The 27,375-nt window shown below is 41.9% G+C and overlaps 1 protein-coding gene across 1 annotated transcript in view; it reads right to left on the bottom strand.

Moving 5' to 3' along the window:
• Positions 1–27,375, bottom strand: part of Prkar2a (protein kinase, cAMP dependent regulatory, type II alpha) — a 58,302-nt gene that overhangs the window by 19,447 nt on the left and 11,480 nt on the right. The window contains exons 2-5 of the mRNA NM_008924.3: positions 16,690–16,725; positions 14,083–14,135; positions 11,712–11,795; positions 2,718–2,824 (exon numbers count right to left, since the gene is read on the bottom strand). Coding sequence (NP_032950.1) covers positions 2,718–2,824; positions 11,712–11,795; positions 14,083–14,135; positions 16,690–16,725 — 280 coding nt within the window. The remainder of the gene's footprint in view (positions 1–2,717; positions 2,825–11,711; positions 11,796–14,082; positions 14,136–16,689; positions 16,726–27,375) is intronic.

Below are 27,375 nucleotides of genomic sequence, written 5' to 3'. Positions count from 1 at the left end.
AGGATCCAGGTTCAATTCCAAGCACCTACATGGTAGATCATAATCACCTATAACTCCAGTCCCAGGGGATACAATGCTGTCTTCTGGTCTCTGTGGGTAACAAGCATGCCATGTGATGCACAGACAGGCATGCAGGCAAAACATACATATACATAAAGTTTTTAAAAATTTAAAAAACCAGCCGGGCGTGGTGGCACACGTCTTTAATCCCAGCACTCAGGAGGCAGAGGCAGGCGGATTTCGGAGTTCGAGGCCAGCCTGGTCTACAAAGTGAGTTCCAGGACAGCCAGGGCTATACAGAGAAACCCTGTCTCGAAAATCAAAAAAAAAAAAAAATTAAAAAGCCAAGAATGGTGGCACACATCTTTAATCCTAGGAGGCAGAGATAGACAGAGACAAACTCTGTGAGGCCAGCTTGAACTACATAGAGAGTTCTAGGACAAGCAGAGCTACAAAGAAAAACCCTGTCTCAAAACAAAACAAATGTGAACAGGGCTGGAGAAATGACTTAGCAGATAAGAGCACTTGTTCCCCTTGAAGAAGACCCAAGTTAGGTTCTTAGCATTCATGCCAGGCAGCTCACAACCACCTGTAACTCCAGTGCCAAGGCATCCACTGCCTTCTTCTGACCTTGACCAACACCAGTACCTATGTGCCATGCATAAACCCAGATACCCAGACATACACATAACCTAAAACTTCCTTTGAACAGGGGCCAGTCAGATGCCTCTTTGGTAAGAGTTCTTGCTGATAAGCCTAACAACCTAAGTATTTTCAGTCTCTGAGACCCACGTGATAGAAGGAGAAAACTTGACTCCAGCAAGTTGTCCTGATGTCTGTACATGCAGATACCGTGTGTGTGTAAAACACAAATGAATAAATGCAAAAAACAAAATATTTAGAAATTTTTAACAAGCAAGTTTTTTTTTTGTTTTTTTTTTTTTTAAGATTTATTATTATATCTAAGTACACTGTAGCTGTCTTCAGTCGCACCGGAAGAGGACGTCAGATCTCATTAGAGGTGGTTGTGAGCCACCATGTGGTTGCTGGGATTTGAATTCAGGACCTTCAGAAGAGCAGTTAGTGCTCTTGCCCACTAAGCCATCCCGACAGCACAACAAGCAAGTTTTGATAAGCCAAATTTACAACAGTTACTTAATGACAAAGAATCCCAAAGCTCAGGGCAGTAACCAGAAAATTCTAAATAAGCCTCCATTGTGGCAGCAATTGTATAAAAGGTTTATTTCTCACTTAAAACTTGTGATGTGCCTAAGAGAACACCCTGGTTTTTAGAAAACACAGGTGGAGGTAAAGGAGCATTGTATCTGAAACTTATTGTGTGTTGTCTGAGACAGGGTCTCAGATGGCTCAGGCTGGCTTTGAAATTGCTATGTATCTGAGAATGACCTCGAACTCCTGAACCTCCTGCTTCCACATCCCTGTTGCTGTGATTACAGGTACAGATGACCATGCCTAGCTTTCTGGAACTTATTCTGAACAAACTGATATGCTAAATATGGCAGAACATTAACCTGTAGGGCTGGGCTTATAAGAATTTCTATAATATTTGTACTAAGTTTTGTTTTGTTTTGAACTTTGAGGTTACTTTGAAAGGAAAAGGGGGTTCAGAGAGCTGGCTCAAGGGTTAGAAGCACATACTGCTTTTCCAGAGTTCTGATGCCAGTACTTTGATGGGCAGTGCACAAGTCTTTAACTCCAGCTTCAAGGGATCTAATGCCCTCTGCTGGCTCCTGTGGGCATTCAGTGAACCACCCTCACTCCCCACTCCCACCCCATCACACATAAGTAAATAATAATCTTTTTTTAGTACATACACACAAATTAACTAATTAAATTTTTAACATGAAAGAATGGAGGCCATGGAGGTCATGGATATTTGGTAACATCTTATTACCTTAGACTCTGATGAGACTATGTGGTAACATTGTATTACCTTAGACTCTGATGAGACTATGTGGTAACATTGTATTACCTTAGACTCTGATGAGACTATGTGGTAACATTGTATTACCTTAGACTCTGATGAGACTATGTGGTAACATTGTATTACCTTAGACTCTGATGAGACTATGTGGTAACATTGTATTACCTTAGACTCTGATGAGACTATGTGGTAACATTGTATTACCTTAGACTCTGATGAGACTCCTTTTCTAGGACTGAGGATTCAGAGGGAAGCCCTATTCTTCCTCAGGAGAATACATTCAGCTCAAGACACTAAGATGCAGGTACACTAGGGAAGTAAACCCCAGTGCTTCATTTTCTCCAATATGGTTTATACTTGGTGCAGGGTCAGAAGGTATTGAAGTTATGGAGGTCAGAGGAGGACGTTCATTTTAAAAGCAAGCTGGAAATCAAAGCTTCCCACGACATTATAGAGTCACAGATCTGCTTCAGGATCAATTCAGTTGAACTCTGGAAATGGCATGTTTATAAAACACATCCTGCTATTCTTTGTCCAACTCCAGATTTTCAACTGTAAGTGGTGTCTCTCCCAAACAGGAATTTTACTCAGGACTCTCAGGACAGCAGTGGACAGAGAGGCAGCTATAATCAACCCCTCGAAAGGCTTTGGGAAACTTACTCACCTAGCTCTAGAGTTCTCTGGGTTGAATGTAGTATAGTTTAAGGCTTTAGTCCGAAATTATGAATCTAAGGAGGTGTGGCCAAACACTTTGGAAGCATCCCCCACCTACCGTTCTATGACATAAAAGTTGTCCCCGTCGTCGCCTTGGTCAATGACATGCTCGTCAGTTTTGACAATCTTTTCAAACATGGCATCCAGAACTTGAGAAAGCTGTTCCTAAGGTGCACACAAAGAGAACGGATGGCTTTTACATTTGCTGAGAAAATATAATGGGCAGTCTGCGTGGCAGTGTACACCCTTTAGCCCAACAAAAACCCCACAAAGGTTGTATTTATCCCAATATATGTGATTATATAATAAGGTTCTATACTGGTCCACCACCAAAATTAAAGCAGAAACCTGAGAGCTAAGGGAAATGTGTTCTTTATACTATTTGGCTTTTGGCTAATTAGAAGACAGCACAGTTGCCAACCCCACCCCCTCTGTCTTGTGGGGGGAGTGGGGGGGGTGCTTTTCAAGACAGGGCTTCTGTGTAGCCCTGGCTGTCCTGAAACTTGCTCTGTAGACCAGGCTGGCTCTAAACTCAGAGATCCACCAGCCTCTGCCTCCTGAGTGCTGGAATCAAAGCACCAGTGGGCTTGGGATTTTTGATGGTCCTGTCAGTCTCTTGAGTCTGGCCTGCCAATTCTTTTAAGGTAGCATTGTCTTGATCAGCTTTCTAATTCACTTGACAGAGAATCAATATCCAAAATATACTCAGAATTCCAAACAAACAAACATTAGGACTGAGGGTGAAGCTCAGGCACATATTTGCATGCACAAGACTTTGTGTTTGATTTCCCATCGTGTCAAAAAAAAATTTTTTTTAACTTCCTAGAAGCCCAAAATGTTAAAAAAAAAATGAAGAAGAAGAAGAAAGAGGAGGAGGAGAAGGAGAAGGAGAAGGAGAAGGAGAGGAAGAGGAAGAGGAAGAGGAAGAGGAAGAGGAAGAGGAAGAAGAAGAAGAAGAAGAAGAAGAAGAAGAAGAAGAAGAAGAAGAAGAAGAAGAAGAAGAAGAAGAAGAAGACGACGACGACGACGACGACGACGACGACGACTCAGATCTTCTGGAAGAACAGCCAATGTTCCTGATTGCAGAGCCAACTCTCCAGTCCTATCTTTGTTTGTTTGTTTGTTTGAAGACAGGATTTCTCTATATAGCTCTGTTGGTCTTGGAACTTGCTCTGGAGACCAGGCTGGCCTTGAATTCAGAGATTTGCTGGCCTCTGCCTCTGGAGAGCAGGGATTAAAGTTGTATACTACCACCTATCCTTTTTTTTTTTTTTTTTTTTTTAGATTTATTTATTTGGGGCTGGTGAGATGGCTCAGTGGGTAAGAGCACCCTATTGCTCTTCCGAAGGTCCTAAGTTCAAAATTCCAGCAACCACATGGTGGCTCACAACCACCCTTAATGAGATCTGATGCCCTCTTCTGGTGCATCTGAAGACAGTGTACTGACATATCGGGCTAATGATCTGAAGAGACATTTATTAAAAGAAAGTCCGGGCTAGCAAACGGTTTTAATCTCAGCACCGAGGAGGCAGAGGCACGCAGATGTCTGAGGCTGGGGCTGGGGATGTGGCCCAACTGGTAGAGTGTTTTGCCTCACACTCAAGAAGCCCTGGGTTTGCCAGGCATGGTGGCACACGCCTTTAATCCCAGCACTCAGGAGGCAGAGGCAGGCAGATTTCTGAGTTCGAGGCCAGCCTGGTCTACAAAGTGAGTTCCAGGACAGCCAGGGCTATACAGAGAAACCCTGTCTCAAAACAAACAAACAAACAAAAAAAGCCCTGGGTTTGACTCCAAGTGCTGCAATAAATAAACAAACACTTTAATTCCAGCACCAGGAAATACAAGCAGAAGGATCAGAAGTTCAAGGTTATCCTAGGCAGCATTCAAGGTCAAACTAAGGTATAAGAATAGGACCGCCTCTAAAAACAGAAAAGAAATGGGGGAGGGGCTCAGCGGGAAACGCAAATCTGAGCTGTATCGAGATCCCATGCCACCCTGAATCCAATGTGTATTATAAGAACAGTTAGCAAAGGCTGGTGAGGAAGTGGAAAAAAAGGAACTGTGTCCTGGAGGCAGATGTAAATTAGTTAGAACCACTATGGAAAACAGAAGGCAAGCTCCTCAAAAGATAAGAATAGAGCTGCGTATGATCCAGCTATACACTGTTGGGTATTCATCAGAAGGAAATGAAGTCAGCAGACAAAATACATATTCATATTCTTATGTTACTATTCATAAGAGTCAAAATATGAAATCAGCCTATATGCCCATCACCATGTGAGCAGGTGGAGAAAATATGGTAACTACACAGCAAGGTGAATGAAGTCACGGACGTTTGCGGGAAATGGAGGAACCGGGCAGCATCATGTTAAATGAAGTAAAACAAACACAGAGGGACAAGCGATGCATGTTTCCTCTTCCGTTCGAAAACTGAACAACAGAAAGATAACCTGGAAATGAAGAAGGACTATGGACTGTGAGAAAAGGAAAGAACAGGAGAATGGTCAGAGGAAACATTTACATAGATGGGAATGTCACAATGAAACCCATTAACTTTCATAATTAACATGTGATAATAATCATTATTTAACAAATAAAGAGCTTTCCAACAATTTAAATGAAAATTGACTATCTAAATCATAGTTCCAATTTCCCTGGTTACACCTATACAAGTATCTTCTACCTGGATGGCTCCAGTATATTGTATATAAAACTGTGTGCTGTTACTTTCCTAAATGTGTGGACATGAATATGAATGGGTTTAGCAAATCTAGAGAGCATATTGTTGGAAATTGGTTCCAATGCTTTGAATTAATCTGGCCCCCAAAATAGGGTATCTGTGTATCCAAACACTGAAGATCCTTGTCCCCAGCTGGTTTTTGATGGATCAAAAAGAGCCAATGATCAATGGTTGTGCAGGCAGACTGAGGCAGCACCTTTAGATTTGCGTGGAAGGAACTGGGGGAATCATCATGACTCAGGGGAGAAGGGTGGGGCATAAGAGCTGCAGGAGAGAAAGCCAACCAGTCATGGAAGAATTCAGGGAAGTGGCCATTTCCCCAACTGGGCCTGGGGTAGCAGGGGAAGATTTACGAGTCTCAGGAGCAACAGAGGAGAATTTGCCAGCAGGGGAGAGTTTAGGAGTACCCAGTCTTTGAGCTAATCACAACATGTCAAAAATTAACTGGTGTGTGTATGTGTGTGTCCTTCATTCCTGAATCCAGATTGCTCCCGACCTGCTGGGAGCCAAGGCGCTGTAGAAACTACCGCTACAGCAGATGGCCTCAGAGGTTAGTTATACTGTAGAGTGGCACCTTACCTGAGCAGGCCAGCTCTATACTCTGCTACACTCACAGCTAACTTCTAAAACAAGATTCATTTCTACCTCATCAATTTTAACGACTAAGGAGGCAGATGTAAGGAGAACATTTTGCTACAGTGTTGCTTATTAAGTAGTCTCTAATGGACAGGAAATATACATATATATTTCAATTATGTATAACATATATAATTATGTACTTACCAACATTACATGTCATAACTAGAAAGCAACTATATGAATAAATACAATACTACTATATTCTGATCAAACACTGGTCTTAAATCTGGAAAAGAATTTCAAGGCCATCCTTGGCTATTTAATGAGTTCAAGGACAGCCTGGGCTACATGACACCATATCTCAAAAAAATGGGCTAGGGGCAGGAAAAATGGCTCATTCAACCTGAGTTTCATTCCCAAAACTCCATGTTTAAAAAAAGCACACAGTACCTAAAGAATGACACCTGAGGCTGACATCTAGCTTCTACATACTCATGCACCTCTAATATGCCCCTTCACATACATGCACAGAACACCTTAGTCACAGAATACATATCTCAAGTATGTGAGGTCCTAAGTTCAAGTCTCAGGACCAGAGTGCAAAAAAGAAAAGAATACTAGCTTTAACTTAAGAGAGAAATTATGTTATTTCTGCGACATTCCATGTAATTTCTGTCAGAGTAACTGTGCTTCAAAAGGCATCTTTAATTCCAAAGCCCCATGGGTGTGGACTACCGTACAAGTTAACATACTAAAAAAGAATGCTTACTATTGTGTGCCATCCACACTCATGGAAAACATGGACTGACATTCCCTGAAATTTTCTACTTAAATGCTGCCAAGAAAAAGAGAAAAAGAAAAAAAAATACTGGCAATACATTCAAATTTTCTCATATAATCCAAACTAAGCAACATCTCAGGCCAGATCTGAGGAGGGCCTTGTTCTGAGCACCTTCTCTTGTAACTCCCTAGAAACTGACAGGAGGTGTCAGGGAAAGGGTCAATACTCCAGAGGAAACAAAAGCGAAGCCATCACAATCAAGCACAGCATGTGTCTCAACTGAGAACAAAGAACATCATAAAAAGAACACAGGGTGTGGGGCTGCAGAGATGGTCTAGCGATTAACACTGCTCTTCCTGAGGTCCTGAGTTCAATTCCCAGCAACCACATGGTGGCTCACAACCATGTATAATGGGATCTGATGCCCTCTGCTAGTGTGAAGACAGTGACAGTGTACTCACATACATTAAATAAACAAACTTTAAAAACAAACAAGGATATGAACAGGTTCAACTTTGAAAAAAAAAAACAAAAAAACAAAAAAAACAAAACCACATGTTATGCTGGGCAGTGGTGGTGCATGTTCATGGTTCTATTCTTTTGACTTTACTGTAAATTTGAAATTTAAACCTTGGGTGTCCATTTATATTTGGAAATGCATTGTATTTGTGTGTCCATGCATGCAGAGGCCAGAGGTGAATATGAGTGTCTTCCCTAGATTGTTCCCTACTTTATCTGTGGGGTCAGGGTCTCACTGAGCCCAGAGCTCATGGACAGGCTAGACTGAGAAGCCAGTGAGCTTTGGGAACCTGCAGGTCTTCACTCCCACTGTGCGACGGTCATAAAGGTATGGGACCATGTTGGAGTTTTATCTGGGTACTGGGAATCCAAACTCAGGCCCTCATGTCTTATAGCTACTGAATTACAGACAGTTGTGAGCCACATGTGGATGCTGGGAACTGAACTCAGGACCTCTGAAAGAGCAGTCAGTGCTTTTAACCTCTAAGCTATATCTCCAGCTCCCACAACTCCACAATTTTGCCCTTGGCAACATTACGGAATACAAAATGGAAAAAAAAAACACAACAAAGACTTGTTGAAATGGGCATTATCTTCTCAGTGTGGTGGTACATTTCTCTACTCCCAATATTCAGGAGGTTGAGGCAGGAAGACTGTGAGTTCAAGGCCAGCCTGAGCTACATAGTAAGTAATAAATTCTAGGTTGGGACTACATAGTGAAAAACAGACAAAGAAAGAAAAGAGGAGAAAAGGGGAGCAGAGAAGGACATGAAGAGGAAACAGAAGGCAGGAGTGGCGGAAGCTGAGGACAAAGGAAATTACAAAATGAGCAGGAGCGAACAGCAAACTAGAAATGGAAAGAAGCTCATATTAAGAATACATGTTGTGCCAGATGGTGGTGGCACATGCCTTTAATCGTAGCACTCAGGAGGCAGAGGCAGGTGGATTTCTGAGTTCAAGGCCAGCCTGGTCTACAAAGTGAGTTCCAGGTCAGCCAGGAACTCATTTTGAGACTCTGTCTCAAAAAATAAAACAAAAAAAATATTAATAATATATGTGGCATAATTCTATTTATATGAAATTTTTAAATAAATGAAATAATCAATTATAAAATAAATCAAAACAGTAATTGCCTCCAAATGGGTAGAGGCAGCATGAATCATGAAAAGGCATGGCAATTAGATTAGATTATCTGGTTAGATAGAAAACTGCATAGGATCTGATTAGAGTCAAGATCACCTGTGCATGCATCTGTCAAGCCTGATACACAGAAGACTATGCACTATACTAAAGAGTAGTGCATTTACCACCAGGTCTGATAGTGCAGGCTACTAGGGAGGCTAAGGTATGAAGATCCTCAAGGACTATCTGGGTTACAGTGAGAGCCACAGGCCAACCTAGGCAACTCAGGGAGATGCTGTCTCAAAATAAAAAATAAGAAACCTCGAGGCTGAGCTATCCTGCTCTACAAACTGATCTAAGGCCACCCAGGAGACCTAGAGCACTTCCTAGCATGTGCGAGGTCCTAGACTCAACTTCTAGACAAACTAGAAACATATATAAGTTGAACTCTAGCTCATAATGTGCACATCAGAGTATTCAGGTCAAAGTGTGCTGATATCAGACTGCAGAGCTACAGCTGTGACGAAAATGATTAGTGTTCTGCTATTTAGGAAGAAGTATGGTGACCCCTTTGGCAAGGGATGGGTAGATATATCTGGCAGATCAAGTACAGCTAGGTATAATTTTGTTGTAAAACTGACTACGGAATATGAATATAAAAACAGGAGAAAATAGGGCTGAGGAGACAGCTCATGGGTACACTACTTGCCATGCAGTGTAGCGACCTGGGTTGGGCTTACAGCACCCATGTGTCAGCTCATTTGTAATCCCAGTGCTGATGAGGCAGAATTAGGGGACCCCTGGGGCAAGCTAGGTGGCGAGACTGGGCCTCAATATATAAAGTGGCAAGTGATCGGAACAACACTTAGCATCAGCCTCTGGCCCACACCCAAACATATGAGAACACACGTGTCATGCACATATAACATGCTCAAAAAACAACAAAAATTCAACAGAAGAAAACTAGTAACAATATAAAATGTCGGATGCCTTTTTTTCTTCTCCTCTCTCTCCCTATTCCCTGTCTTTGAGTCTTCCAACGGGCTCTTGATGTGCAGCCCAGATCAGCCTCAAACTTGAGATCCTCCTGCCTCAGCCTCCTCCTGCTGATTTATGTTTCACCATGCTCTCAGATCAGTTATTTTTCATTAAGTAAAATGGTAAAAGTGTATCCAATATTAGGAAATAAAACTTTCCTACAACTCTGACAGTACAAAATTGACAAATGGTTTTAGTAACTCTAAGTAAAAAGGAAAGCCCCTCTCCATTTATTTATATGGCTGGGTCTTTCAGGACAAAGAGCTATCACAAGACTGCACTCCAGATAAACAGGACTCTCCTTCAGCTCACTGTCCTTGTTTTACTCGTCTCAGACTAACAAGCACCACATAAAGTTTTGGGCATTCCTATAAGCCATATGGCTACTATCAGACAGGTTGACAAACAGAAGAAACGGTTGACTCCCGGGTCAGGAGCATAGAGCAGTCGGATTCCTGGGGAGCTGCAGTGATACTCAGTCTTTCCTAAGAGCTGAGTCGTAAGGGAATTCTAACCCCAAACTTCCTGCCTCTGCACAGTCTGGGATTCCCAGAAATAGGCCTAGCCTCAGCCATACCTGTGGCTTTAGTCCATGGCCTTCAAATCAGAGAATTGCTACAGACAGGATGTTAAAAAATGGGACTGTGCAGGTGGTAAAGTGCTTGTCACAAAAGGACCTGAGTTTGAATCCCCAGAGCCTGCATATAAGCTAGGCACAGATGCGCATCAATAACGCAGCAATGGATGGACAGAGACAGGCAGATCCCCAGAGCTCACTGGGAGCCAGGCTGGGTAACTGATAATCAGTGAGGTCCATGAGAAATCTTGTCTCAAAAACAGAGTGGAGGGCTAGAGATGTGGCTCTGAAAGTTAAGAACATTAGCTAACAATTCTGATATCTTGACTTTGATCCCTAAGATCCCACACAGAAGAGAAGAACTGATTTATAATAAGTTGTCCTTTGGCCTCCACATGTGTACAATGGCATACACACACCACACCACACACACACACACACACACACACACACACACCACACAAACAAACACACACACACACCACACCATACACAAACACACCCACATACCCACACACCACACCACACACAAACACACACACACAAACACACCCACCCACACACCACACAAACAAACACACACACACACCACACCATACACACACACACACAAACACACACACACACCACACCATACACAAACACACACACACAAACACACCCACACACCACACCATACACAAACACACACACACAAACACACACACACACCACACCATACACAAACACACATACCACACACACACACCACACACACACCCACACACCACACCATACACAAACACACACACACAAATACACCCACACACCACACACACACACACCACACACACAAACACAAATACTACATACACACACACACCACACACCATACATACATACACACACACACACAGATTACAAGAGACACCTGGTCACACATCCTATTCGAAACCCTGTAGATACACAGAACTTGAAGCCATTACCAGAGAAGCCTTCCATGTGAACAACCACACACGTAGTTGATTGGCCACTATGGCGATGAGAAACACATAGCAGCTTCCCTAGGAAAATCAATTCCTTTGCCAAACAAATTTAGACCCTCCAAACAAAGCCAGGATCGTGTTACCTTGGCATTTCATAGTAGTATACCTTAGCACATCTAAATCACTAGCATAACTAAAGGCATTTTAAAATCATGTCTTTAGTGGGTGTTGTAGTGTATGACTTTAATCCCAGCACTCAGAAGGCAGGAGAAAGGGAGTCTCTCTGAGTTTGTGGCTGGGGTGGTCTACACGGGGAGTTTCACTGCTACCTAAGGCTATATAGTAAGACCCTGTCTTAAAAAAAAAAACAAAAAAACAAAAATAAAACCCTATCTTCACTATAGTGATCAACAAAATAAAAGCATTTTTTGTAAATAAATAAATCTGAATGTGTAAATAAATCTAATTCAACTGCAGCTAATGTGCTAAAAAATTGATTAAATAACAAATAGGAAAAAAGCTAAAGTATCATTATAACAAAAATATTTTTTAAAAATCAACCAGCTGGGCATGGTGGCGCACGCCTTTGATCCCAGCACTTGGGAGGCAGAGGCAGGAGGATTTCTGAGTTCCAGGCCAGCCTGGTCTACAGAGTGAATTCCAGGACAGCCAGGGCTATACAGAGAAACCCTGTCTCGAAAAAACAAACAAACAAAAAAAATTATCATTACCTGATCAAGGTTTTTGAAAAGAAGAATATCTTTACAAGCTTCCTGAAGCCGGCATCTCTGCTCATCAGTTTTGGGATGAACCACCTGTCAATTGAAATAAAGTCAAGACATTTATTTTATTGCATTTAGAATTCACCCATTTAAAAATTAACATGTTTTCCTAAAAAGTGAGAGAAAAACAAAGAGTATGTATGTATGTATGTATGTATGTATCTATGTATCTATGTACGTATATATCTATGTACGTATGTATCTATGTATGTATGTAATGTATATATCTATGTATGTATTACAATTCTAATTCTACAAAAACAGCAAGCAGTGTGCTGCTATGGAAAGGCAATGGAATCCAGGAGTAAGAAGCACGGCTCTAGAACCATCTGCTGTCTGTGTGGCTGCATCATCCCCTAGGAGCCTCCCAACTCTCATCTGGACAGCAGAGAGTTATAGCCTGTTCCTTCAATAAGTTAGGCACTCTCCTAACTCTGGAGACAACAGTGAACACATAGAGAAAACCTTTGCCCTCAGAGTCTACAAACAGAAAACATGTTGGAAACGGACACGATTAAGGATAGTCAATAGGCCGGGGAGGGAAGGATGAGGGTGGGTGAGGCCCACTGAGGAGGAGACAATGATGCTAAGATCTTACGCAGTGCCACCTGAGAGTGAGTGGCGAGGCTGCTTTGGGAAGAACAAGGCATTCTATGGGGTGAGAATGGTAGCAGATCTGACAAATAACTGAGAGATGAGGCTCAGACAGACAGACAGACAGACAGACACAGAGACCAGATTCGCTCAGTCGGGGAGGGATATCCAAACTCACAGAGCACAGTATACATAGGTCATAGAATAAATGGAACTTTCTCTAACTTGGGGGTGGTTTGAGGTTATCAATTCAGGAACAGGTTTAATATCTGAAGGATCACACTGGCTGTTACAGGCCTACAGGAAGGCAGGAATAGAGAAGAAGCTGGGAGCTTACACTACTGCAGTCCCAACAGTGGTTGTTTCCACCCGGGTGGTAACCATGCAGGTACCAAGAAGCAGAGAAGTTTGGATCTATTTTGAACACAGAGCCCATTAAACTTTCATTTTAAATTATGTGTATGTGTGTGTGTCAGTGTGTGGTAGGTGCATATGAGTGCAGGTGCCTACAGAGGTAGAGTGGCTGGAATTATAAGGTGGTTAAGAACCACTTGGTATGGGTGCTGGAAACTGGACATGGGTTCTCTGCAAGAGCAGCAGGTGCTCTTAACCACCAAGCCATTTCTCCAGCTTAGAAAGAGTACCTTTAAAGAAAATAATCAGTTCATATTGTCTTCTGACATCTACATGGAGATGGTAATTAACAACAGCTATGTAAGCTACACTTAACACTCCAACAATAACACTATTAACAATAACAGTAGTATTTACAAACTAGTTGTCTAAGAGTTAAATAATATATGTAAGGTCTCTAAAAACAATACCTTAAATTCATTTAGCAGGTGCTTTATAACCATTATTACAGACAAAAACATTTGCTGAACTAAAAAGAAACATTACAACTTAATGATATTATAATTAAGAGGCCTATTGAGTTACTTTCTAAACATGTTTTTTACCAAAAATAAATAGGTTAAATTTGCAGCAGGAGGGGCTGGCTGCTTCTGTGGCCCTGGCAGCCTGAGCCCAGTCGCCAGAACCCACATAAAGGTGGGAAGAGGGAAGCAACTCCATACATGTGCAATAGGAAATTGTATTCCTTTATTAAGACTCGTTTTAGGTTTTTTCATTTTTCACTATTACAACAATGTAATGGTCTCCATTTGTGTATCTTTAGGAAGAGCTTTCCCTCGTGACTGCTGAACCTGACTGTGCCACCTGCCTAAGGCCAGGGCTTCTGCAAAGCCAGTCCTGGGCTCCTCACCAAACCCTTAACCAGAGTTGGTTGCAATCTATCCTATAAAAAAGTCACAAATCATTAAGTTTCCTTTGGTATTTTTCATGCAAATTTTGTTTTTGTTCTTTCTCTTCCTTCCTCTCTTCTTCAATCCCCTTTTCTTCCTCTCCTCCACTTGACCTTCGAACCCTTAATACTCTCCTTTTCATTTCTGTCTTCAGGATGCAGAAGTCCTCCTGCGCCCTCTTCAGCTTTCCTCTACAGCTCTTGCTCCTCTCTTGTGGCTGCCTGGTTAGTTTTACAGTCTGTATCCGCTCTCACACAGGCATGCAGACAGGAGAAGCGAGGGTCTGCATGTGAGAGCATGTGACTCACAAGGAGATTTTAACTTGCTCTTACTTCCACTATCAGTGGTTTGTATGAGGCATGTAGTAGAAGAGAATTAATAGAAAATATAATTCCATGTAGCACTTTCGCTTTAGTTCTTACCCTTGGATCGTTATCCTCCTCTTCTTCATCAGGGTTAAACGTTTCTGCACAGACTAAATATTGGAGAGAGAGAAAAAAGTTATAAAATGTGTGATTTTAGAAAAAAAAAAGAGAGAAAGTATGGTGTTCATGTGTGTGCCAGAGGTTCCTTTTTCATTACTCTACATCCCATCCATTTGTCTGTCTGCCTATCCATCTATCTGTCTACCTATACACCCACCCATCCATCAAGTATCTATATTTGTATTTCAGACAGGGTCTCGCTATGTAGCTCTAGCTGGTCTCAAAGATCCATCTACATGGGCCTCCCAAGTCCTGGGACTAAAGGCATGTTCCACCACCCCAGCCTCTGTCTTACTGTTTGGATAGTCTTTAACTGAACCTGGAGCTCACATTCTCAGTTAGGCTGCCTGGCCAGTGAGCTGCATGAATTCATCCGTCTTCCACCTTCCCAGCTCTGACATAGATGTGTGCTGCCACACTTAAAACTTTTATGTGGGTGCCAGGGCGCATCAGTTCCTCAAACGTACATTACAAGCAAGCGCCAGGCTAGCCATCACCCCAACTCCCTTCCTCTTTTTATAAGGACAAAAGTCCTGTTTTTGTTGACCCTTCATAACCCTTTCACAGGCTGTGTTCCTATTACACAGGTATGGCTTCAATGTGTAGGTCTGGTGGGGAGGCATAATTCAGTTGTGACTGGGTTTCTAAAGGATACTGAGCGACTGTTAGTGACATATTATTTTAGAACACTGTAAACATGTAAGCTTACATGGCAGTGCTATTTAGTAGATAATCACTTAACATAAATAACTAGGGCAGGAGGGACGGCTCAGTGGTTAAGAGATGAGGCTGCTATCTCAGAGGTCCTGCATTCAATTCCCAGCAACCAGTGGGTGGCTCACAACCATCTGTAATGGGATTTGATGGCCTCTTCTGTATGCAGGTATACATGAAGATAGAGCCCTCATATACACAAGTAAATGAATAATCTTTAAAAATAAATAAATAAATAAATAGCTGACACAGTACCAGATTCCCAATGAACTAGCCTGTCAGTCATCAGCAGTCAAAACTCACTGCATAGACACACAGATGTTAACAAACATCTCTGCTTAATGTATTTTAAAGCCTCAACCTATATGTGAAGTCTGTTTTCTTTCCCTTTTATTTTTTTAATTTAATTTAATTTTATTTTTGGTTTTCTCTGTGTTGCCCTGGCTGTCCTGGAACTCACTCTGTAGACCAGGCTGGCCTCAGAAATCTGCCTGCCTCTGCCTCCCAAGTGCTGGGATTAAAGGCGTGTGCCACCACTGCCCAGCTCCCTTTTATTTTTGATGAATGAAATTTTGAAATTGGTAGCCATATTTCAAAGACAGTTAACACTAATTTGAGGCTGTATCAAGAAAGCAGCAATTAGAACAGGTATGGTAGTGTATGCTTGCATTCCAGAACCCAAAAAGCGAAGGACAGGAAAGCTGCCATGAGTTTAGGACGAGCCTAGGCTACACAGCAAGAGCCTCCCCCCGCCCCCAAGAAAACAGTGCTTTAAACATTTATGAATCCAAACTGGACAGTGGTGGTACATCTTTGAGTTTGAGGACAGCCTGGTCTACAGAGTTAGTTCTAGGACAGCCAGGGCTACACAAAGAAACCCTGTCTCAAAGTCAATCAATCAATCAGTCAATAAAACAAAAAATCATGAATCCATCCCTGGGCTACACAATCAGTCCCAGTCTAAAATAAATAAAACCAAAGGGAAAGACCACCACCACCACCAACAGCAGAAAACTTATTTAAAAAATAATGTGGGGGGAGCTGGGAGAGAGCTGAGTGCGTAAAGGCACTGCTGTTCTAGGGGAAGCAGATTCAATTCCAAGCACCAGCACGGCACCTCAGAATGTTCTCTAACTATAGTTCCAAAGGAGCAACACCCTCTTCCGGCCATCTTGGCACCAGGCATGCATGTGATTCACAGACAAGCATGTGGACAGATACACATAGATATTCTGGATTCTGAAAGCATTGATTTTTATTAACAACTAGAGAACCATCAGGTGAGCTAAAGCTCTGTTTGCAGCTAAATTGCTTATTCTTGAGATAGTAGTGAAAAACAAAAAGACATATTTGGGATACGTTTCCCCTGCAGCCTTCTCTATACACTGCCTCTAAAAAGAGCATGACAATGTCAGCCTCTCACCAGAGAACACCACTTCCCATGCTAGAACTGAAGACATAAGTCAAGTGACCTTAAAACTCATGAGAAAATTTAATGGTAGTATAATCTAGGATACTAAAAATAGTAAAATGAAAAATCACTTTTGGAAATAATTTTCTACTTTTAAATATAGAAAATTCTTGTGAGACAGATACAAAGAGAACAAATATAATAATATATGTACACATTTACTCAGAATGAGGAATCACAGATAGTTTTAATTTTAGTATAATGTGTGTTGTGTGTGTGTGTGTGTATATATATATATATGTATATATATATATATATAGTTGGTTTATCTTTTCAGATTAGAGATGAATTATGGTCACTTAAAATATTCATATCTTAAAATAGGACTTTAGCAGTATATCATAAAAGAGAACACATACCTGATACTCGTCTAGTAAATTTGCTAGGAACCGGAACTGAAAAAAGAAAAAAAAAATTAGTCATCATTACATTACATGCCTCTATTCTTATCCCCACTTCTTGCAAAGACCTCTGATAATAGAATTAAGCACCCCAAAAATCAATAGCAGGTCAGTCCATACTCTTCTGTATTTGACCACAAATTATTGTTATTCAACATGATCATAAAAAGAAAAGCCCCTTATAATTTCAGTGTGGCCGGGCAGTGGTGGTGCTCGCCTTTAATCACAGCACTTGGGAAGCAAAGGCAAGCAGATTTCTGAGTTCAAAGCCAGCTTGCTCTACAGAGTGAGTTCCAGGACAGCCAGGGATACACAGAGAAACCCTGTCTCAATAATATAATAATAATAATAATAATAATAATAACAATAACAACAACAACAACAACAACAACAACAACAACTTCAATGTGCTAGAGGATGACACTGGGCACCTCCCACTCCTGTTCTCCTCAGGCTTCCATGTGTATCCAAGTGCGTGAAGTGAATGTAGCTAAAAATAATCGGGAACTTAAACTTACATATATTCACAAATGTTAAATTATAAATATAATTTAAATTTTATTTTGAGATTTTATGTTTTATGTGTATAGGTGTTTTGTCTCAATGTATATCTATATATCATGTGGCTACCTGGTGCCCATAGAGTCTAGAAGAGGGCCCTCGAACTGGAGTTTCAGACCGTTGTGAGCCACCAACTGAGTGCTAGGAATTGAAATTAAGTCCTTTTGAAGAGCAGTCAATGCTCTTAATTGCTAAACTATCTCTCCAGCCCCAATTTAAATGAAATAAATCTTACTAGATAAAGAAAGGGGCTTGTCCCCAAGCCTGGTGACCTGATTCCATCCCTATAACCCATGTGGTAGAAGAACTCTTGGGAAGTCGTCCTCCGACCTCCATTTATGTGCTGAGTATTGTATACCTGCCCCTGACAATCTATAAAAATACATATGGCACCAGAGAGATGACTCAGCAGTTAAGAGCACTGGCTGCTCTTCCAGAATCTAGGTTCAATTCCCAGCATCCACATGATGGCTCACAGAAATTTGTAACTCTAGTTCCATGAGATCTGACACCCTCTTCTGGCCTCTGTAGGCACAAGGTACATGTGGTACACATACATACAACCAGACAAAATACCCATACACATGAAAAAAAATGATGAAAATATATCCGGATATGGTAGTACACGCATGTAAACTCAGTGCTTGAGAAATTGAGGTAGGAGTATTAGAGGTTTGAAGCCAACCTGGGTTATACACCAAGACCCTATCTCTAAAAATAAAACCAAACAAAGCACAGACCCGAAACTATAGCAGGAACACTTGTCCTCCATCTGACAAACCCTGGGTTCAATCCTTAACATTGGGAAAAAGGGAGGGAGGGTCAAGAATAAAAAAATACATTAAAAAAGACAAATGGCCAGGCGTGGTGGCGCATGCCTTTGATCCCAGCACTCGGGAGGCAGAGGCAGGTGGATTTCTGAGTTCGAGGCCAGCCTGGTCTACAAAGAGAGGTCCAGGACAGCCAGGGCTATACAGAGAAACCCTGTCTCGAAAAACCAAAAAAAAAAAAAAAAAAAAAAAAAAAAAAGACAAATGACGTTCCCACTTGCTAAAGGGAGAAACTGGGCTCTAGAAACAGACCTTGTCTGTTAGGTGCTTGCACAGCATGTGTGAATTCCTAGGTTTGGTCACCTACACCTCCTAACCAGGTACGGAGTGCATGCTTATCATCCTAGTACTCAGGAGGATAGACAAGTTCTAGTTTATTGAGTTCCAGGCCAACTTGAGCTTGAGCTACTGCCTAAAAATAAACAAAAATGAGAGGAGGGGAGAGAAAAATTTAAGAATTAGTAGGGAAAAAAAAAAAAACAAAGAGAAGAAAACAGGCAAATCTGAGCCTAACCAAGTTACTTGAGGGATCCTGTCATCCTGCCCCAGCTCCACCATCTAGCTCTGTGGCTTTGGTTGCTAAACTCAATCCTGGAGGTGCATAGTACCTCTTCAAGCAGACAACATAACATCTCTCTGTTCTCAGCAGTCTGACAGGTTCTCGACTCTACATGCCACCATTATGATTATCTGCAATCCTAAATGCTAGAACACAGGGCCTGATGAACATGAATGCTACAAACTCATCTGCCTTCATAGGAAACACTGTATCTATTGTAGATTTTCCTGTCCCACCTCTGCTACATTGAAGACAAGAATGGAAAGATTGTGGCTGATGTCCTAGCTGTTTTCCCATGGGCACATTTCCCAATTGATTGTGAAGCACCAGGTTCCTTGGCCGGACCCAGAAGCTGATGAACTAGACCTTACAATCTACAATTAAGCCGGGCGCGGTGGCGCACGCCTTTAATCCCAGCACTCGGGAGGCAGAGGCAGGCGGATTTCTGAGTTCGAGGCCAGCCTGGTCTACAAAGTGAGTTCCAGGACAGCCAGAGCTACACAGAGAAACCCTGTCTCAAAAAAAAACAAAACAAAAACAAAACAAAAAACAATCTACAATTAAAAACTTTAGTGCTAGGCATAGTGTGGTGGCACATACCTTAGTCTCAATACTGGGGAGTTTGCAAAGGCACATAGACACCTGCAAGTTCAAGATCAGTGTTCCATGCTTTTAGTGCCAGGAACATTTCCCTGCCTGCTAGAAATAGCAAACATGTGGTCCTGCACTGAAGCGGTTTCTTTTCTGTTGCTGTACCAAAAGCAACTTTCCCGGAGAATGGTGCACTTGGCTACAGTTCTAGGCTACTGTCTACTGTTGTGGAGAAGTCAAGGCAGGAACTTGAAGCAGCCAGTTATATCCAGTAAAGATTGATGACAAGGAAACCATGCATGCTTGTATTCAGCTCACTTTTTTTCTTCTTTTTTATACAGTTCAAGATTCAAACCCAGGAAATACTACAGCTACATTTTAGGCTGGGTCTTCCTACATCAATTAAAGCATTCCAGAGAGTTCTCCGCAGGTCAGTATGACCTAGAAAATCCATCATTTAGACTCTTTCTAGGTGATTGTATGTTGCCAAGTTGACAATCAAAACTAACCATCATATTCTAATGCCCTCAACTTTCCGATGACAAAAGAGCTGACGGGAGCTAGTGCTGAAGAGGGCAGACGTGGAGCGGAGCTCCAGAAAGGTCAGGTGGCCCAAGGAAGCAAGCGCACTTCGTGTCGGAAGAGGCCTGTCCACAGGAATTTGCTACCCCATGAGCCCTGATGTCCAAGACGGCCCATTAATAATATACTGAATCTTACGGGAAGCCACCTCTCAGACAGGCAGTATTATCTGTTTACCAGATGAGGAAACTGATGCAAATGAGCTCAAAGCCAATGTTCCTTTCATTCTCTTATTGCTCAATTATGCACTTCATTTGCAAAACAAAACAAACTCAAACTTTCATTGAAAAGGAGAATCAGCAGTTTTAGAGTGTTCTGGGTTGACTTGATATATGAAAAGTATATATCAGTTGTAAATATTTATATAAATCTTTTATTTTAATCGCATTTTAGTTCTCCTCCTTCATAAAAACAAGTGAAGAAGTGCTTGAACCTCTGCAGAAAAAGTCACAGATAAATCTAGAGCTGTTCTTACTTAATTTTTGTCATTGTTTTTTGAAACAGGGTCTCATGTAAAAAAAAGCTGGCCTAGAACTCCTGGTTTTCCTGCCTCCCCTCCCAAGCATTGGTAGCATATTGTAACTTTCTCTTCTCTGCTCTTCTCTTCTCTTCCTTCTTTTCTTTCTTCCTACTTTTTATTTTTATTTTTCAAGACAGAGGGGTTTTTTGTGTAGCCCTGGCTGTCCTATAGACCATGCTGGCCCTGAAGTCTCCAAGATCCACCTGCCTCTGGCCCCCAAGTACTAGGATTAAAGGTGTGTACCACCATTACCCAACTATAAACAGCTCCTAATGTCTGTATACTCACTGAATGTAAACTACAAAAGTACATAACATTTTCACATTTAAATTTTTATGAAAAGTAGCTATATATGGATTTAACTCTAGTCATTTGACATTAGCTGAGGACAAGAGGTTAGCTCTGTATTCTGTAATCAACCCCACCCCACCCCACCCCCCTACCCCCACTAACTACTTAGAAATCTACCCTACCTCAGCACAGTGCCTGGAGAGATGGCTGAGGGTTTAGAATTCTTGCTTCTCTTCCAGAGAACCCGGGTTTGATTCCCAGCACCTGGCAGTTCCCAACTGTCTGTAATTCCAGTTTCAAATGTTCTAACACCCTCTTGTGGCCTCCAGAGGCACCTGCACACTTGTGATTCAGGCAAAATGTTCATACAAATCCAATAAATAAATCTTTTAAAAAAACAAAAATCTGGGCTGGAGAGATGGCTCAGTGGTTAAGAGCACCGACTGCTCTTCTGAAGGACCTGAGTCAAATCCCAGCAACCACATGGTGGCTCACAACCATCCGTAATGAGATCTGAAGCCCTCTTCTAGTGCATCTGAAGACAACTACAGTGTACTTAGATATAATAATAAATAAATGTTTTTTAAAAATCGAGGGATGGAGAGATGACTCAGCAGTTAAAAGGACTGACTGCTTTCCAGAGGTGCTGAGTTCAATTCCCAGCAACAACATGGTGGCTCATAACCATCTGTAATAGAATCTGATGCTCTCTTCTGGTGTTTCTGATAGGAGCCTGAGATGGCTCTGAGGTTAAAAAATAAAAAACAAAGCAAACAAACAAAAATTCTCTGGGCAGTGGTGGCGCATGCCTTTAATCCCAACACTTGGGAGGCAGAGGCAGGAGGATTTCTGAGTTCGAGGCCAGCCTGGTCTACAGAGTGAGCTCTAGGACAGCCAGGGCTACACAGAGAAACCCTGTCTCAAAAAACAAACAAACAAAAACGAAAAAAATCTACCAGAGCACATTCAAGGAATGCCCCTCTATTGATACAGCTGATAGTAAGTTTTTCCCTCCATAAGAAGGATCTGCCATTTTTAGCCAATGCAAACCACTCAACTCTCCTTTTCTCAATATCCCTCACTCTGAAACTGTTTTACTCTATCCCTTCAGGAATATGTCTATCTCTATTCTAAATACTATAGCTTTCTAGCATTTGCATCTTAGGCAGTATAATCTTCCTGATAAAATGTAGTTCATGCCTTCCTGGGCCCCGCCGGCATGGCACCAGCTCGACAGAGAGGAGCAGAAGCAGCCCTGGCTGCTCGAGCACTTCTCTCCAGTGTTAGACAGACTGTCTCTAGCAGCTTGACAGTAGGCTTCGAGCGGTAGGAAACAGAAATGACACTTCACGCTGGTAGTGCTATTTTATAAAAGTACTGGATGCTTTTCTTGTTACTAGGAGACAATAAAATTATAGCAACCTAATCTCGGTTATGCCTTTTGAGACAATGAAATAATAGAACATTGTCAGAAAAAAAATTAAATCTCAAGTGCAAGATCCTTAGTGGTTGCTAGGAAAAATAAAGTTTGAACGCTATTTCCATGTTTCCATTCGGTCACACCACATGCCTGGATTCTCCCATGTTTAGAGGTTCGCTGTCCTCTGCCAATCCTGTGGCACCGGGTGTTCTAGGCATCATGCCTGTCAGTCAGAGCCCTCTTCTTCTTGCTTTACCACTCTCGCCCTGAAAGATCTCAATAATGCTCACAATTTCAAACAAAAGCTCACTCTTATACCTCTCATATCTGCCCTGTGAGATCCAGACAAGAATATCCAGTTGCCTATATCTGATCTGTAGGCTACAAGAAAGAGAACTTGATCTAGCATGGACTTTTTAAACCTCCAAGTCCAAACCCAGTGAGATACTTCCTCCAAAAAGGTCACACCTCCTAGTCCTTCTCAAATATCACCACTCTCGGATGACAAAGCATTCAAATATAAGAGCCTATGGGGCCATTCTTACTCAAACCTTCACATTCAGTGAACACTTGCGCTTACCGGAGCCTTGGGAGCTAAGACTTTTCTCTGTAAGACATTGAAAAGGACGCTTTAACTGACTTTCCAGATCAGGTCATAGTCCTGTCACAAGCTCTGTAAAAGAACCAAGTGCCTTCCCTTCAGAGAAGTGATGTCACAGCATAACGCTAAAGCGATCTAAGTCATTGATTTGGTTGATTGTGCTCTCCCTTCCTACCATTGCCCCAAAGAATAAAATTAGGTCTATCTTTGCTTGCCCATGTAGCTTCAAAGCCTGACATACTACAGAACTTTCTGAGAGGGAGAGGGAGAGGGAGAGAGAATGAGAATGTGTGTGTGTGTCTCCATGATTGTATGTAAGGGGACAGAAAATAAAAGCAAACTCCAGTGTGTGTCTGAAGGTCAAAGGTCAACCCTTTGGCATTGGCTCTCTCCTTTACCTTTATCTAGGTTCTGAAGATCAAACTGAGGTCATCATGCTTGACAGCAAGCACATTGACAGCCCCCTCTAGCCACTGTTACTACAGATCTTTTGTATATATTTGTTACATAAGTTCACTTTAAATCATAGTATCACAAATATGCACCAAAATAGTCATCTTTGGGGTAGGACATGACTCAATCTATTCAACCAAAAGTTAGCTGAACCCATGGATACAGAGGACTAGCTTTAAAGAGAAGCTGATTTTCCTGGGTGTGGTCATTCATGACTTTAACCCCAGGACTCAGGAGACAGAGACTGGAGGAGCTCTGTGGGTTTGAGGCCTACAGCATTGTTCTCTCTAGTAACCGGTCTGCAGCTGCCATCCCACTATACAGGGACACTGTTCATAGTATTTCTGTTTATAATGTGCTTATAATACAGAAATCCTCTTTGCTGTTCTCAAAAAAATTTAGTTCTGAAATAGGCATGAATATTTTAAACTCAGAACATGTAAACACAGCTGTCTACTATAAAAAGTAAAAACTTGTCTAATCTTATGCTACCCACAGTGGGCGAACTGGACAAAACTCTCCAAACACAAAAACTAAAGATAGGAAACAAAGCCTAGGAAACTGGAGCTTGGTATAAGACTGCACTTTATACAGTCTGGACTCAGAGGATTAGATGTTCAAAGCCTATTTAGGCTACCAACAAAATTCAAGGTCAGCCCGGGCAACTTAACCAGACACTATCTCAATAGGAAAACTAAGAGCCCAGTCAGACAGCTCAGGAGATATAGGCAGTTCCCACCATGCCTGACAACTTGAGTTTGCTCCTGGTGGGAGGGAACTGAATCTCATGGGCTAGCCTCTAACTCCTTGTATAAGCCCTGGCATGCTTCCTCATACTCTCCTCATTTTAATTTAAAAAATTAAATAAATTATCAGAGCTGTTGTCCTGTAAGCACACTCAAATACTTTTAAAGGTTTATTTTAAGTATTCTGTGCGTGCTGAGTGAATGCTACATGTATGCTGGTACATACAGATGCAGAAGATCTGGAGGTAGAGTTACAGGTGGTTCTGAGCCACCAATGTGGGTGCTAGAAAACAAATCTCAGTCCTTTGGGAGAACAGCAAGAACTCCGAGCCACCTCCCCAGCCCTTATCACTTACTTGTCTGTTGTATGTGTATACATGTCTGCAGGGAAAAAGAATTTGCAGGATTGAGTTCTCTCCTTGCACCATATGGGTTCTTGGGACTAAACTCAGGAGTCAGGTCTTCCGATTTGGCAGCAAGCCTCACTAACCAAGCCATCTCTCTAGTCTTACCATGTACAAATATTATGCCAGCCTTTTTCTGTTTTGTTTTTTGAGACAATTCTCTCTCTATGTAGCCCCGGCTGTCCTAGAACTCACTATATAGACCAGGCTGTTTAGTACTCATAGAGATCTGGCTGCCCCTGTTTCCGAAACCCTGGAATTAAAGGTGCATGTACCATCACACCTAGCCTGCCAAACATTTTAAAAGCATCATCACACAGACTCCTCACAACTCTTTCACTATACTAGGAAGCAGAGGAGACTGAAATTCAGACAGCTGCCCTTAAAGACAGGATTTATCTGCCGTGATCATCTCAATCTGACAACTGAGAGTTGTTTATATGAAAATGTGTGTGCTGTATGTTTTTGCAGGATATTTGATCACACTGTAAAACCTTTAATCCCAAACAATGAAAGTAAAGTTAGTTTATAGAAGGAAGCATCCATATTTGAAAGTAATGTCTAATTGAGTGGTAAACAAAGTGATGAATCAGAGAAAGACTTGACCGAATAGGATATGTCCAACTCTCATGAGAAGAGAGAGGAAAGGGAAGTTACTTGAGGGGCAGTGCAGAAAGAAGGGAAAACACAGTTTTACCAGGAGAGTTTTAAAGGTTGCAAAGGGAGGACAAGCTGAACAGGTGAACACAGAACAAGCCAGAGAATGAGAAGGAGCCAGAAGATTAGAAAAGATTGCTAGCATTAGTTTGAGACCAAACAGAGCAATTCAATCAAAGGCCTAGAAAGAAGCCAGTTTGAAATCAGTCAGCTTGGAGAGGAGTTTTGAGCCAGAAGAGCTGAGTTGAATCAGCTAGCCAGAGCACAGAAAGAAGTAAAACAGATGAACTTATTCAGCAGCAAGTATCAGAGGCTGAAAACACACTTGGTCTAGATTAGACTGTACAGAGGCTAGAAGCTTCCAGGACTAGGCCTAGGCTAACAGATGGAGGCAGTAAGCCCCTGAGACAATAATTACATCAGGCGAATAAAAGATGCTTTTACTGGTTTTTGTTTGTTTTTGTTTTTGAGACAGGTTTCTCTATGTAGCTCTGGCTATTCTAGAACTCTCTGTATAGACAAGACTGGCCTAAAACTCACAGAGATCCACCTGCCTTTGCCCCATAAGCCACCATCCCTGTCTTAATTTCATTCATATATATATATATATATATATATATATATATATATATATATATATATATATATACACACACACACACATATTCATATATACACACATATATACATACACATATACGTTAAAGATTATTTATTTATTTATTATATATATATGAATACACTGTAGCTGTCTTCAGACACTCCAGAAGAGGGCGTTGGATCCCATTACGGATGGTTGTGAGCCACCATGTGGCTGCTGGGAATTGAACTCAGGACCTCTGGAAGAGCAGTGCTCTTAGCTGCTGAGCCATCTCTCCTGCCTTACATTTTATATTTTTAAATAAAAATAAATTCTACCATGCTATTATTCTAATTATAGATCCAAAGCAAATTTAAATGTCCCCAACCTCTGCTGCTCTCGAAGGGTCAGAAGCTCCTACAAATCGGAAGCTCTCGCTCTCCAGCGCTGCAGCCCAAGCAGAGGAAGAGTCACGCAAAGCAGCAGCAGCTTGTCCTAGGGAGAAGTCTGCACAGCCCTCTTCTCCTTCAGACTGGAGCCCTGTGCCGCACGGGTGGCCTCTCAGTCTTTCCCAGTGCTGCTGTCCACTTCTAACTTAGCTAGAGGACAGCACGCAAGCTCCATGCTGGGAAGATTCCACACCGCCACAGTAAGGTAACACTGCAGTGTGGGAACCTGACCCAAGCGCCAAGCCCTTCACGGTCCTTCCCTGGAATGTATCAAGCAGGAGACAGAAAAGCTCGTGCTCCAGCTTGGATTGAAAACTACAAAAAGCAGTGAGGAGCAAATGGAAATCTTCCACAGGGGAGTGGAAGGTCATGAATGTTTATCACAGGAAGAAAATGGTTACAGCATCCCCAAGGGAGCAGAACACCACAAGAAGGGCCAGCAATGTGCCTAATGCAACAGTTCTAACAAGACCAGAAAAAAGAGAATGTATTAGCAATCGTGTGAAGTTCCCGTTTTCAGACACTGTCCTGAAAGAGAAAACCTCTGCCATCATATCCCTTGTTTTTTTTTAAAAAAAAAAAATCCAAAGGGCCTTAAGTATCCACAAGGCCCTGGGTTCAACTTATAGAACTGAAAAATAAATTTAAAAAATAAAATCTCTTATTTAGAAAAGAGCACTGTGAACACTTTACTCATATAGTAAGTATTTGCCTCCTCAAAAGTGGTTATTCTTATGATTATGAAATCTGAGCCCTCTGCTTGGGTTCAAATCCCAGAGCCACCTCAATTACTTACAGAGGAAGCCTCAAATGAATGTGTATTGTGGACATGGACAAGGCCTCAGAACCATGGGAAATTGGCAAAACCTTTCCAGTCCTGCAGGCTGGGAAGTGACAAAGCCTTCCTCCGGTCCGAGTGTGTACAAATATAACTGATCGGTATGTAAAACTTGTAACGGCGGCTTCTTTGTCTTGGATGTTTGCATCCTGAGGCTGCTCAGCTGCAGAGAACAGCTAACTCCTCCCCACGGTGCTGTCCGCCCAGAGTCTGACAGCACAGCAACCCCAGTTTGCTGGTCCCTGTCCCTCCTTTATCCCCTCACGGCCTCAGGTCAGGTCAGGGGCCAAGCTGTGCAGTTGCAGAAAGAGACCTTGAACAGCTCTTTACCCTCTGAGTCTCAGTTTCCTCATTATAAAAGCAGGGTAATAATAGCACCTGCCTTATAGGGTTGCTGCTTGGCACAAAACGAACCTTTGAACTGGTTGATTTATTTAAAGGAAAAAAAGCAATTCACTGTCAAGTAAGAGGGAAATAGGAGGGAGAAGGTCACTTTCAGGCAGAGAGGAGACAAATACAGAAAAAGAAAACCATAAAAAGATAAGGTCCACTCATGACTCGT

This window comes from Mus musculus, chromosome 9, assembly GCF_000001635.26.
Source record: "Mus musculus strain C57BL/6J chromosome 9, GRCm38.p6 C57BL/6J".
Lineage (NCBI taxonomy): Eukaryota > Metazoa > Chordata > Mammalia > Rodentia > Muridae > Mus > Mus musculus.
This window is presented reverse-complemented; position numbering and strand designations above follow the sequence as displayed.